Source organism: Nyctereutes procyonoides, unplaced genomic scaffold, assembly GCF_905146905.1.
Source record: "Nyctereutes procyonoides isolate TBG_1078 unplaced genomic scaffold, NYPRO_anot_genome, whole genome shotgun sequence".
Taxonomy (NCBI): domain Eukaryota; kingdom Metazoa; phylum Chordata; class Mammalia; order Carnivora; family Canidae; genus Nyctereutes; species Nyctereutes procyonoides.
In genome coordinates this window covers 12,513,267-12,528,388 of record NW_026575139.1, presented here as the reverse complement: position 1 = coordinate 12,528,388, position 15,122 = coordinate 12,513,267, and the positions used below count along the sequence as shown (strand labels likewise).

Genomic DNA, 15,122 nt, shown 5'->3' with positions numbered 1-15,122 from the left:
GACTGCTTTCCATGGCTGCTTTCCCACTACAATGCAGAGCTGAGTAGTTAAGAGAGATGGTATGGTCTACAAAGCTTATATATTTACTATCTGACTTGTTACAGAAAGTTTATTAATCTCTGATTTAAGGCATAGATGCTAGTACCAGACTGCCTAGATTTAAACATTAGCTCCATTTCTTATGAATTGGATTACTTTCAGCAGTTATGTAGCCTCTGTGTACCTTAGTTTCCTCACCTATTAAGTGGGGATAATAAAAGTGTTTCATAGGGTTAATATGAGAATTAATATATACATATACAAAAGAGTTACTAAATGGTTAATGTTATATAAAAATGTTGGCTGTCATCATTATTAGTTTATCATAACCATAATCAGATTTAAGAATCTATGCCATCAGGGCATCTAGGTGGCTCAGCTGATTGAGCATCTGACTCTTGGTTTCAGCTCAGGTCATGATCTCATGGGTTGTGAGTTCAAGACCTAAGTCAGGCTCTGTGCTTAGCGAGGAGTCTGCTTGAAGATTCTCTCCCTCTGCCCCTCACCCCACTCACACGCAAGTACTCATCCTATAAAAAATAAATAAGTCTTTTTTTAAAAAAGAAAGAATATATGCCCTCTTCCTGTCTGAATGAGAAATGCCATCTAGTACCCAGTGAGAAACAGATTCTGCAGACTAGAATTACTATTTAAACCCTCCAATGGATGGAACAAATGGCTTCCATAAAAAGATACAGTATGTAGTTTGTTATGGCTCTCCATCAAATCATGCTGGCAGAAAGTGTAAGAGAACATGAGGCGATGATATTTTTCCTGATACTCTTTAATAGTTGGGAACTACAGAGTATCTGTAAGAATCTAGCTAAAACAGATATCTACCTAAAATTTTACAAGACAAGTATAAAGTGAGGGATAGTCAGTCCTTTCTATTGATGCTTCTTCTCTCTGCCTTGGCTCATCATACTAACACAATACCACAATCGGTCAAAAGCTTTAAAACTCCTTGCATCTCCATAGAACCTCGAAACATCCAGCTCTATATCAGTAAAAAGAGAGACCGGGGAGCACTCCCTCTGTAGCCTGATAAATTTATCATGGCCAAAATCAACCTCCTTCAGTGTAGGTTATGCAAGAGCGAGAGGATAAGATAGAAATCACCAAGCCAATACTACTTCCTCTCCTAGTTGTCATTTTTTACTTTATCATTTTTTTCTCACATTTAACCCAGCCTAGGTAGATGAGGAGGATAATAAAGTTTTCCAGTAAAAATAATGCTTTAGGGGTGCCTGAGTGGGTCAGTCAGTTGAGTGTCTGCCTTCAGCTCAGGTCATGATCCCAAGATCCTGGGATTGAGCTCCTTGTCAGGCTCCCTGTTCAGTGGGGAGTCTGCTTCTTCCTGCTAGGTGTGCGCACACACATGCGCTCTCTCTCGCTCTCAAATAAATAAATAAATAAATAAATAAATCTTAAAAAGAAAAAAAAAACTAATGCTTTAACCATATCTTGAAAGATTGAGGAAGAACTGGGGAGAAAAGTAAGAGAAAATACCTTTCAGACCAAAGGAACCAAGCTTAAAGAGATCATGGTGTTTCAGGAAAAAGCCTAATTCACAGTGGCTGAAGGGAAGAGTCCCACCTGGAAAGTGGCTGGAAGCAAAGCTGGAAAGGTAGGCCAGAGTCAGAAGAAGAGTAAACTCTGTGTTTTAATAGAGTTAGAAAAAAGAGAGATTCAGTTTTAAATGTGTAATCTATGGTATATTTTGTATGATATTCAAGGGAGAGGGTATCTGGAGTTGAGAAGAGAAGCTGAGGCCACTGTTAACTGATATGGGTGCTAAAATCATGGCTCTAAATAATCACCTAGAGAGAATAAGTAAAAAGAAAAGGCTAGAGACTCCTAAAGCATACTGACATTTAAGAAGCAGCCAGAAAGAAGAGCTTCTTTAAAGATAATTAAGAGGGATGCCTGGGTAGCTCAGCAGTTGAGCATCTGCCTTTGGCTCAGGTCGTGATCCCCAGGTCCTGGGATCAGGCCCACATCAGGCTCCCTGCAGGGGAGCCTGCTTCTCCCTCTGCCAATGTCTCTGCCTCTCTCTCTCTGTGTCTCTCATGAATAAATAAATAAATAAATCTTTAAAAAAAATAAAGATTAATTAAGAGGTAAAAACAGATAAAGAACCCTCTATCCAACTTTACCAAATTTCTCCTTGATCCTGTTCCCAAACAAAATCTTGGTGGTGTCCATTAATTGATTTGGAAGTATTCATTAAAAAGTTCTAGCACACTAAATATCAAATAAGAAAAATATCCTAATAGACGTGGCTAGACAATCCCATGTGTTCCTGCAACTGTGAAACATATTCAAATAACCATTATTCTTAAAAGATTTTAGTATGGGGGTCCTTATGAGCTCAGCGTTAATTACATAAGAACCAATGGTCATAATGTTACAAAGTAAAATCACATATTTTGCAAAAGATGCAGGACTGGTAAAATCATACAAAAAATGACCAGAAATAGGATCTGGCAGAGAAATAGAAAAAAACTCACAAATAATACAATAGGCACTTGAAATAAATCAAGAGATTGCTAAAAGGCACTTGGAAAAAAACCAGTGAACTCCTCTAATATTTTTGCAAAAATTACTCTCTTCATAATCATGTACCAAAAATCAAAGGTGAACTAAAGCATTTTATTTTGTACCATCATATAACTGACAAAATTGGCTAAAAAAGTAACACTATTCTTAGTTTACCCTGTTAATCACCAGAGCTAGAACTATAGCTTAGATTTTAACGAGAAATGTTTTTATTTTTATTTTTTTTTTTTTTATTGTATGATTCGATTTATTTGAAATTCTAGAACAAAAAGTGAAGGTAAAATGACCCACATAGACATATATCTTAGTGCTATGAACACTAAAAGAGAAATGTTTTTATAATGTATTAATGTATTTTCAAGACAAAGTACCACTCAAATTTCCCTTCTTCCCACTAAGAAATCTGAGTCCCTGTTTGATGTTCATTTATATAAATAGACTTTACAGGCCCTAATTATTCTCAATAAGGCTACTTCTGATATTAGAGTGGACATTCAGTCCATTTAGAAGAAAGTCTCTGGGAAAATAACATTCAGCATTACTACCAACAGGAAAACTCATTGGATAAATCTTATAGAGCACTTATAATTCCAAATCTAGTAGAAAATGAAAAAAAATCATACAATATCTCCTAATTGATATCTCATAAACAGTTTATAGATATTAGTGAATAGATATATGTGTCCTCAAATATATTTAACTAACGCATTTTCTCATTAATGTAATTTCAGAGATATTCTTAACTTTAATCTTCAATTGGCAGCAGTTCCTTATAAGCTTTAACTGTATTTAAGATGGATGAATTCTTTCTGAAAAATAGATCACTACCTCCTAAGTTCCATGTTTGGGAGGCAGGAGAGCATTGTGGTTAAAAACATGAGCTTTGGAGTGTGACTGACCTGGGTTTCCGCTCTGGCTCCATTTACTAGCTGTGTAACCTGGGGCAAGTTATTTAACCTCTCTAAGTCTCAGTTTCTTTATCTGTAAAATAGAGATAATAATAGTATCTATTTCATAGGGTTGTTGTGAGGATTAAATAAGGTAGGCTTAGCATAATGTCTGGTACTTAGTATGTGCTCAATAACTTTTAGCTGTTATCTTTTTTATAAGCTTAAATTTATAAGTAACACATTCTCATGAAGATCTGTGATAATAAATAATAAAATACATGTACCCAAGGCTTTTCTTATAAGTTACTTAAAATAAGCAAAATCAAAGGCCCTCAACTAGGAAAAGCTATGGGCATGACTTCTCATATATATTTAAGAAATTCCTCAGCAATGCAATATATTACATTTAGAGCAATTTCAAAATTAGGAAGGAAACATCTATGTTTAAAGTGTACAGATGCGGGATCCCTGGGTGGCGCAGCGGTTTAGCGCCTGCCTTTGGCCCAGGGTGAGATCCTGGAGACCCGGGATCGAATCCCACGTCAGGCTCCCGGTGCATGGAGCCTGCTTCTCCCTCTGCCTGTGTCTCTGCCTCTCTCTCTCTCACTGTGTGCCTATCATAAATAAATAAAAATTAAAAAAAAAAAGTGTACAGATGCTCATTATAATTAATACATCTTGGACTTCAAACACTTGGTAAATGATTTTTTTTTAAACTGTGGAGGTTTGTTTCATAAAATTTAATCTCATGTGAGATATTACTCTCTTCCTTTAAAAAAAGAAAATAAAGTTTATATGAGGACAGTAAGGGACATGAAAAACAACAGCAAAAATAGGACATGAATTAAGGTTCTATGATTGTCCAATACTGCTACATAGTGATATTAAACCTAAGAGCACATTTTTCCCCAAATGAAAGGTCCCAGCTAGTCTTTAGAGATCTCTTACTAGACTCTTAGCAGAAAATATTAATCTATGCTACTCAAATAAGCTATTCCTCAGAGTTATCGATAAAACATCTACTATCATTTTCAAGGGAACAGACCACAATGTAATGTTTCTATAAAATCTCAATCTATAAAATTAATTTTATGAACTGAAAAGTGGGTAACTAAAATTTTTCTAAAAATTAAAATGATTTTTAAAGTCTAATTTTAACATAAAACTTTTAAAGACTATAAACTAACCACACCTGCAAAATTCAGCTTCTTACTACTTCTTAAATACATTTTAGGTATAACAAGTTCCATGAAAGCACAAGAAAGTTCTTGGTATTTTTAATTTTTTTTAACAATCATTAGCTAGAAATAGATAATAATTTAGGAACTGATAAGCAAATGGAATGATTATATCCTTTGTCTTCAACTTTGATTTTGTATAAATATAGCTCATATAATAGGAATTGCCTCTATTTTCAATAAAAAATGTAATTTTAACAGAATCCTTTAACTAAAAATTAAAATGTATACAGTTCTACTTAGAGAAACCTAGCTTTTCTATGATGTGTCCCATCTGTCTTATCAATGGACACTACCTGGAAGAGTTATTTATATGTAAAATTTTCTAGGATAACCAGGTAATAATATTGAGTCAAATCTCTTTGGGTTTCAAAATAGTATTAATTCAATTAAAAAGTTCCTGATACATAAAATAAAGACTCCTTATTGTTCTTATTTTTCTTATATTCATTAACTATCCACCCAACCTACCTACAACAAACAGGTACTTTTCATCTATTGCTTTCCAATTTATTATTTATAGATTTATAATCGTTTCTTAGGCTACACATTTTTAAGATACAGTTTAGACAAAGAGAAGTATCACATACCTGTCCATCTAAGTCGAATGCTAAACAGGCTATTCCGTGTGTATGAACATCCTTTAGAACTGATATGGTCTGCACAGTGTATGAATCCCAAACACAGATATAAGGTTCTTTCCCAACTTGTCCTGTTGCTACTAATACTCGTTCAGGATGCAATGCAAGGCTGAAAAATAAATAAACAAATAAATTGACTTAAAATTGTTTATAGAATTTTTATAAGTATTTGATATGTGTAAACTTTATATATACCAATGTAAAACCAATGTTATCCATTTAAAATAATTTGGATTTAAAATAACTTCTACAGGGGATCCCTGGGTGGCTCAGCGGTTTAGCGCCTGCCTTTGGCCCAGGGCGCGATCCTGGTGTCCTGGGATTGAGTCCCACGTCAGGCTCCCAGCATGGAGCCTGCTTCTCCCTCCTCCTGTGTCTCTGCCTCTCTCTCTCTCTCTCTCTCTCTCTCTCTCTCTCTCTCTCTCTATCATAAATAAATAAATAAATCTTTAAAAATAAAATAACTTCTACAAAAATCCATGCTAAGGGTTATTACTTCACCAGTATATGTATGTGATAAACAGTTGATGATAGACTTCATAATCTCTGTAATATAGTGGGTGTAAACTTTGCAAGAAAATAATTCTTACAGGGGATCAACAGCATGACAGCAACAGATTATAGCAACCTTACCACGTGCCATTTTCCCATCTGGCATTCATCCATTTTTAAGCCCTCTCTCCCATTTTACTCTTTTATTGGGTAATGTTAGATGAAATCTTAGTGTCCAAAAATAGCATTTAGCAGCATTCCTACAATACTTAAGTTACAAATCTCATTCTTAATTGAAGTAAAATTGGTATATAACATATAAGTTTCAGGTATACAACACTATATTTGTGTTCATCTCAAAATGATCACCTCCAGAAGTTGTTACTATCTATCACCATACATTTGACTTCCTTCACCCATTTTTCCCGCCCCTCAATCACCTACCCTTGTAGGAACCCTTACAGTACAACTACCCTTGTAGTAATCACTAATGTTTTCTGTGTATGAATTTGTTTTTATTTGTTCTGTTTTTTTAGATTCTACATATAAGTGAAATCATACTGTTTCTGACTTTCTCCTTCTGACTTAGTTCACTTAATACCTTCAAGGTCCATCCATGTTGATGTTATCTCTTTTCATTCTTATGGCTGAGTAGTAAGTAGCCCATTATGTATATACACCACAGCTTCCTTTTTTTTTTAAGATTTTATTTATTTATTCATGAAAGACACACAGAGAGAGAAACAGAAACATAGGCAGAGGGAGAAGCAGGCTCCACACAGGAAGTCCAATGCGGGACTCGATCCCAGATTCCAGGATCATGCCCTGAGCCAAAGGCAGAGGCTCAACCGCTGAGCCACCCAGGCATCCCTACACCACAGCTTTTTTATCCATTCATTCACTGATGCACATTTAGGTTGTTTCCATGTTTTGGCTATTGTAAATAATGCTGCAATGAACAACAGGCTGCATATATCTCTTTGCATTAATGTTTTTATGTTCTTCAGATATATGCTCAGAAGTGGGATTGCTGGATTGTATGGCAGTTCTATTGTCAACTTTCTGAGGAATAGCCATATTGTCTTATATAGCAGATGCACTAATTTATATTCCCAGGATTTTATTTACATACTAGGGTTCCCATTTCTCCATATTCTCTCCAACACTTGTTTTTTCTTGTCTTTTTGAAAATAGGTAATCTACCCATGTGAGGTGATATCTCACTGTGGTTTTGATTTGCATTTCCCTAATAATTAAAAAAGATGAACATCTTTCATGTGCTTATTTGGCCACTGATTTATCTTCTTTGAAGGAATGTCTATGCAGATCCTTTGCCCATTTTTTTAATTGGATCTTTTGTTAAGTTGTATGAGTTCTTTTCATATTTTAGATATTAACCCCTTACCAAATATGTACTTTTGGCAAATATCTTCTCTCATTCTGTAGGCTGTCTCATCCTTTTAATGATGGTTTCTTTCACCATGCAGAAGCTTTTTAGTTTGATGTACTTCAACTTGTTTACTTTTGCTTTTGTTTCCCTTGTCTTTGGAGTCAGATTCAAAAATACATTGCTAAGACTGATGTCAAAAAGCTTACTACTTGTTTTCTTTTAGGAGTTTTATGGTTTCAGGTTTTACATTCAAGTTTTTAACCCATTTTCAGTTAATTTTTGTGTACAGTATAAGACAGTGGTCAAGTTTCATTCTTTGGCATATGGCTGTTCAGTTTTACCGATACCATTTATTAAAGACTCTGTCCTTCTTCCATTTTATGTTCTTGGCTCCTCTGTCGTAAATTAATTGTCTATATGTGAGTTTATTCATGGGCTCTCAATTCTATTTCATTGATCCATGTGTCTGTTTTTATGCCAATACCATACTGTTTTGGTTACGAGAACACAAATCTCATTTCAACAAACAGAAAAGTCACCCATAGTTCACAGAAAATAATCTGAGTCTTTAAAAGCAAGACAAAGACATAGCATTGGTAATGGTTTATGTATATCAGCAGAAGCCAGGGAGTGAATATAAATTTCTCCTTCATAAATTTTTCTACAAGTAGTTAGATTAAGAGATTCAACTTTGGGAGGAAAAAAAAATCACTGCTGGCATCAGAGTGAAGGATGAATTCAAAGTGGGGAAAGGTATTAAGACAGAATCAACTGATTGGACATAGTGACTAAAGGAAAGGAAAGTGCCTAAGATGACTTTAGGGTTTCTGGCTTGGACATCTGGATGGCTCAGATGGTATTCATCAAGTCAGGGAATACTAAATGAGTTACCAGTGGAAGGGACAATTAAGTGGGAATGGAAGGTTGGTTAGACATATAAAACTCAATCTAATATATTAATAGAATAAAGGTCAATCCTAAAAAAAAAAAGGATAAAGGTTAAGAAAAACCCACAAATGTTCATCTCAACAGACAGAGAAGATGCATTTGACAAAAATCCAACCCCTTTTGTGATTAAAACAAACTATGAATTAAAGAGCATGTTTTCAACCTGAAAACGGGCATCTATGAAAACCCACAGCTGTTATCACATTTAATGGTGAAAGCCTGAAGGTTCCCTCTCTGAGTATAGGAACAAGACAATGATGTCAGCTCTTGTCACTTCCATCCAACACAGTACTGGATATTCTAGCCAGGACAATTAGCAAGAAAAAGAAACAAAAGGGAGAGGTAAAACTATCTCTATCTGCAGGTAACGTTATCTTGTATACAGGAAATCCTAAAGAATCACAAACAATAATAAAATAAATCCCCAGTAAAGCTAGTAAATGAGTTCAGTAATATGGTAGGATGTAACATCAATATAAAATATCAATTATATTTCTGCACACTAGCAATGAACAATCTGAAAATTACATCAAGAAAGCAGTTTCACTTATTTATCATCAAAAAGAAGAAAGTATTTAGGAATAAATTTAGCAAAAAAGTACAAGACTTGTACACATAAAAGTACAAAACACCATTAAACAAAATTTAAAAGATGTAAATAAATGGAAATATACAATCTTTCCAAGCTTGTAAGATTGTTAAAATGGCAATACTTCCTAAATTGATCTAGGGGTTAAAACCAATCCATGCCAAAATACCAGTTGCTTGTCTTGAAGACATTACCAGCTGATTCTAATTTTTTTTTAATTTTTTAAAAATTTATTTATGATAGTCACACACAGAGACAGAGAGAGAGAGGCAGAGACACAGGCAGAGGGAGAAGCAGACTCCATGCACCGGGAGCCCAACGTGGGATTCGATCCCGGGTCTCCAGAATCGTGCCCTAGGCCAAAGGCAGGCGCCAAACTGCTGCGCCACCCAGGGATCCCACCAGCTGATTCTAAAATGCAGAATAGCTAAAACAATCTTGAAAAAGAAACAAAGTTGGAAGATTCACACTTTCCAATTTCAAAACTTACTAACTTACTATAAAACTAGAGTAATCAACACAGCATGGTACTGGCATAAGGACAGAGGTGCAGATCATGAAACAAAACAGAGTTCAGAAACAAATCAATGCATTAATGGTTAACTGACTTCTATAAAAGGTGGTGCTAAGATAATTCAAAGGGGAAGATGGTGCTAGGACATCTGAATATCCACAATGTAAAACAAAGAATCTGGATCCATACCTTAAACCATATACAAAAATCAATTCAAAATGTGAGAGCTAAAATAATAAAAGTCTTAGAAGAAAACATGGGCATAAAACTTACTGACCTTGGATAAAATAATGGTTTCTTAGATAAGACACCAAAAACAGAAGTAATAAAAGAAAATGTAAATGAAGCCCATTTTACTTTTTTTTGAAAAAGATTTTTATTTATTTATCTGAGAGAAAGGGTGAACAAGAGAGTACAAGTAGGGGGAGCAGTAGAGGAAGAGGGAGAGGCCCCACTGAGCAGGGAGCAACTCAACAGCTTGATTACAGGACCTGGGACCAGGACCTAAGCTAAAGGCAGATACTAAACTGACTGAGCTACCCGAGCACCCCTCAAATTAAAAACTTACGTTTCAAAGGACAACTATCAAAAATACAAAAACACAATACACAGAATCGGGGAACATAATTGCAGAGCATAAATTTGATAAGAGACTTCTATCTGTAACATTTAAAGAACTCAACAAGAAAACTACAAATAACCCCATTTTTTTTATTGAAGTTCGATTTGCCAACATATAGCATAACACCCAGTGCTCATCCAGTCAAGTGACCCCCTCAGTGCCCGTCACCCAGTCACCCCATTCCCCCACCCACCTCCCTTTCCTCTACCTCTTGTTGGTTTCCCAGAGTTAGGTGTGTCTCATGTTGTCACCCTCACTGATATTTCCCACTCGTTTTCTCTCCTTTCACCTTTATTCCCTTTCACCAATTTTTATATTCCCCAAATGAATGAGACCATATAATGTTTGTTCTTCTCCAACTGACTTACTTCACTCAGCATAACACCCTCCAGTTCTATACACGTTGAAGCAAATGGTATAACCCCATTTTTTAAGTGGACAAAGGCTGTGAATAAACATCTACCCAAGGAAGATAAAAAGAGCACATGAAAAGATGCTCAACATCATTAGCCAGTAGGAAAATGCAAATCAAAATCAAATCAAATCAAAATGCAAATCAAAATCTCAATACCACTTCCATGATCAAAAAGATAGTGTATGTATGTGTATATATGTATACACATAGATCTATAAATCTATGTATAGATATATACACATACATACATATAATACATATAATATGTAATTTATGTTATTATATCAAATACTGGCAAGGATATGAAGAAAATTTAACTTTCAAATATTCTATAGGACTGAAAATGATACAGGCCCCTGGGATATGGTTTGGCAATTCCTCAAAAGCTAAACATAGCGTTATCATATGATCTAGTATTTCTACTCCTAAATTCCCAGGAAATGGAAACATAAGTCTACACAAAACTTATACACAAATGTTCCCAACAGCATTACTCATAATAGCCAAAAAGTGAAAACAACCCAAATGTTCCTCAACTGAAGAATGGATAAAATATGCATATATCTATGCAATGAAATATTATTTGACAATGAAAGGAAACAGTCCTGATATATGTTACAACGTGAATAAACCTTTAAAGTATTTACATTAAAAAAGACAGATATATAAGGGCCACATTATCATTTGAATCCACTCTGATGATAAGTCTAGAATAAGCAAATCCATAAAGACAGAAGGGAAGACAGAATGGGCACATGTTTAGATTTATAACAAACTGCCTTTTTCCCAAAGTGCTTGTACCATGGTATACCTCCAAAAGGTATGCAAGTTGTCCACATTCTAATATTTGAGGTCATTAGACTTTTTTATTTGAATCTTCCTAATGAATAATACTGACTAATGTTTCTTATAATCTGCTCAAGTCTTCTAGCCATCTTAATTGGGTTGTCTTCATAGTTTTGAAACTATTTTATGTATTCTCAGCACAAGTCTCTGTTCAACATGTAATTTGCAAAAATTTTCTCCCAGGCTGCAGCTATTCTTTTCACTCTCATAGTTCATTTCAAAGAGCAGACATTTTTTACTTTTATGAAGTCCATTTCATCAAACGTTTTTGTTTTATAGACCATGCTTTTGCACAACCAAAGATAGTAATAAAGATTTGCTCTTAAGTTTCCTTCTAAAAATCTTTGTAGTTTTAGGTTTTTAAATAAATCTATCATCCATTTTGAGTCAATTCTGTATAACATAGGTTTGGTTTTGCTTATTTTTTCATATGGATATCCAATTTGTTCCAGCACTGTTTATCGAAAATACTATTTGTTCTCCATTGAGTTGTTCAAGTACCTTTCTCAAAAATCAATGGACTCTATCTATGTTAATTTGTCACAAAATGTACCTTATAATTTTGTCCCACTAATCAACATATTTAACCTTTCACTAATACCACACAAATTACTGTTTTATAATAATCCTTAAAATTGAGTATTGTGAGTCTTCACAATACTTCACTTTCATTCCTTTTCAAAACTGTTGTGGATATCCAAATGCTTTGTCTTCCCTGTAAATTTAGAATCAATTTGCATAACCTAAATACCCTGTTGGGACTGGGGATTAGGTAAAGTCTATAGATCAATCTTAGAAGAACTGACATCTTTACTATATTAAGTCTTCCAATCCATGAACATAATGTATTCCTCCATTTTAAGTTGTTTTTCTAGCTTCATTTTATAGTTTTTAGTAAACAAATCCTGCCTAGATTTTGTTAAATTCATGCAAGATTGTTTTTTGAGTTCTTATAAATGGTATTTTTAAAAAGATTTTATTTATTTGAGAGAGCATGCACACGCAAGGGAGAGCACAAGTGGCGGGGAGGGAGGAACAGAGGGAGTCAGACAAGCAGACTCCCTCAGGGAGCCAGGCTTGTGGCTCCATCCCAGAACTCATGACCTGAGCCGAAGGCAGACGCTTAACCAACTGAGCCACCCAGGCGCCTCAAATGGTACTGTTTCAAAATTTCAGTTTTCAGTTGTTCATTCAGTTTTCAGTTGTTCATTGCTAGTATGTAGAAATACAACTGACTTATGCATGTTGACCTTGTATGTTATGACCTTCATAAATTCACTAATTTTAGGAGTAGTATGTACGTGCTGTAGATTATTTGGAAATTTCTACGTATACAATCAAATAGAGAAAATTTATTTCTTCCTTTCCTCTAAGCCTTTTATTTCTATTTCTTGCCTTATTGCACTGGATAGATCTTCCAGTACAATGCTGAATTAGGAGAGGTAAGAAAGGACATCCTTATCTTTTTCCTGGTCTTAAGGAAAGCATTCAGTCTCTATTAAGCATGATGTTAGCTGTAGTTTTTTTTATAGATGCTTGTATGGTTGAAGAAATAGTCTTCTAAGTTTGCTAAGCATTTTAAAATACATGAACAGATACTGAATTTTGTCAAATTCTTTTCCTGCATTTATTGAGATGATCATGATTTTCCTTCACTAGTCTCTTAATACAGTGAATTACTTTGATTAGTTTTCAAATACTGAACATCCCTTGTATTCCCGAAATGCACCCCTTGGTCATAATGTACTATTCTATTGATGGATTTTCTTTATTATTGAGAATTTTTACATCTATGTTAATGAGGAATAGTGGTCTGCAATTTCCTTTTCCTCCTACTGTCTTTGTCTGGACTTCATAGTAAAGTAATCCCAGCCTCATAAAATGAGTTGGAAGTATTCTTTCTTAATCTATTGTCAATTAGAACTGTGTGGAATTGGATTATTCCTTCTTTAAATATTTAGCAGAACTACCATGGAAACCATTTGTACCTGGGGTTTTCTTTTTTGAAATGTTTCAAACTACAAATGCAAGTACTTTAATAGATATAGGGTTATTCATAGGGTTATTCATGATACCTATTTCTTCTTGGTAAGTTATGATAGATTGAATTTTTGAAAGGAATAGTCCATTTCATCTTAAGTTGCCAAATATCTCTATGTATAGTTATTCATAGCATTCTCTTATTATCCTTTTAATGTCTTTAGGTCTACAATGATAGCTTGATGAATATTGATAATTTCTGTCTTCTCCTTTTTGTTCTTGGTAGTCCAGCTGGAAATTTATCAATTTAATCAGTCTTTTCACAAAACTAGATTTTGGGGGCTCCTGAGTGGCTTAGTTGGTTAAGTGGCTATTTCTTGATTTTAGCTCAGGTCTTGATCTCAGGGTAATATTACATTACTGATCTGAAATCTTTTTTCTTTTCAAATATATGCATCTAAAAACTATAAATTTCCCTTGAAACAATGCTGTAGCTGATTTTCACACATTTTGATATGTTGTTTCTATTTTCATCCTGCTTAAAATATTTTGATTTCCCTGTTTTCTCTGAGTTGACTTTTATTTCATTATGTTTGGAGAACATAGTTTGTATGATTTTAATTCTTTTAAGTTTGATGAGGTTTGCTTTATAAGACATGACCTATACTGTTGGTAAATGTTCCAACGGCATGTGAAAATAATGTGTATTCTGTTTTTATTGACTCCGGCTGGTTGCTATGTCATGAATAATAAAGTTCTTTAACTCTGTCCCAGGAATTTCATGACCATGCTGACATCAAAGAAACAGTAAAAAGACTAACTTATTCATATGAAAAGGGTGAAAAATATATTCCAGCCTGTTTCCTATGCTGCTATGACGTATTACCACAATTGAGCATCCTGACACAATGCAAATTTATTATCTCAAAGTTGCAGGGCAGAAATCCAGTTACAGCAGGTTTCTCTGCTTAGAGTCTCACAAGGCCAAAATCAAGGTATCAACCCAGCTTCTTTCTGGAGTCTGAGTTCAGATGAAGCAGCTTCCAGGTTCATTCAGAATGTTAGCTGAATTCAATTCCCAGTGGTAAAAGGACTGAAGCCTTTGTTTTCCCACTGGCTGTCAGCTGAGAACTTCAACTTCCCTAAAGCTGCCTGCATTTTTCATTATATTGGCACTTCAAACTAGCAATGCAACAATGGGTCCCTTTTCAAGTTTGGAATCTTTATGACTTCTGCTTCATCTCTTCTGACTCCAGCTGGAGAAAGCGAACTGTTTTTAAGGGTTCGCATGATTAAATTAGGCCCGTCTGGATAATTCAGGACACTCTCTTCAGACCCATACCTTAATTTTACCTTCAACATCACTTTTGGCATTTAACAACAATATTCACAAATTCCAGGAACTAGGGAGTGGGCATCTTTGGGGGATTGGGGGTGCAGGTGAGCACAATCTGGCTACCACACACTTAGATATTGAGTTCACTAGGAAATTCTTCCATTTTTATATTTTTCAATTCTAAATATTCCATTTTTCTACAGCTTCTACATCTTTGCTGAGAACTTGTAACATTTCATTTGTTTCAAGAGCATTCCCCTCTACTTCATGACACAGAGTTATAACAATTGCTCTAAATTCTTTAATAGTTCCAACATTTATATCATCTTGGGGCTGATGACTGTTGTCTTTTTAAGTTAAGATTTTCCTAATTCTTTGTGTGATAATTTTGATTTATGTCCTAGACATTATGAATATTGTGTTATAAACTCTGGGCCTTGTTAAAAATCCTCTAGAGAATGTTGATTTTTTTGTTGTTTTTTGTGTTTCAGCAGGCAAGCAATTGGGTTAGGTTCAGAATCCATGTCCCAATTCTCCTGTGAATCCAATGTTAGAATTTTTAAAACCTCTGTACTAGTACTACATGTACACACCACAGGGGCCAATCTGAAATCTGGACGATT

At 34.7% G+C, this 15,122-nt stretch overlaps 1 protein-coding gene across 3 annotated transcripts in view; it reads right to left on the bottom strand.

Annotated features, from left to right (window-relative positions):
- EML5 (EMAP like 5) overlaps positions 1 to 15,122 on the bottom strand; it is a 184,044-nt gene that overhangs the window by 148,419 nt on the left and 20,503 nt on the right. For all 3 annotated transcript variants that reach the window (XM_055303744.1, XM_055303745.1, XM_055303746.1), the window contains exon 2: positions 5,317 to 5,476. In XM_055303744.1, coding sequence (XP_055159719.1) covers positions 5,317 to 5,476 — 160 coding nt within the window. The remainder of the gene's footprint in view (positions 1 to 5,316; positions 5,477 to 15,122) is intronic.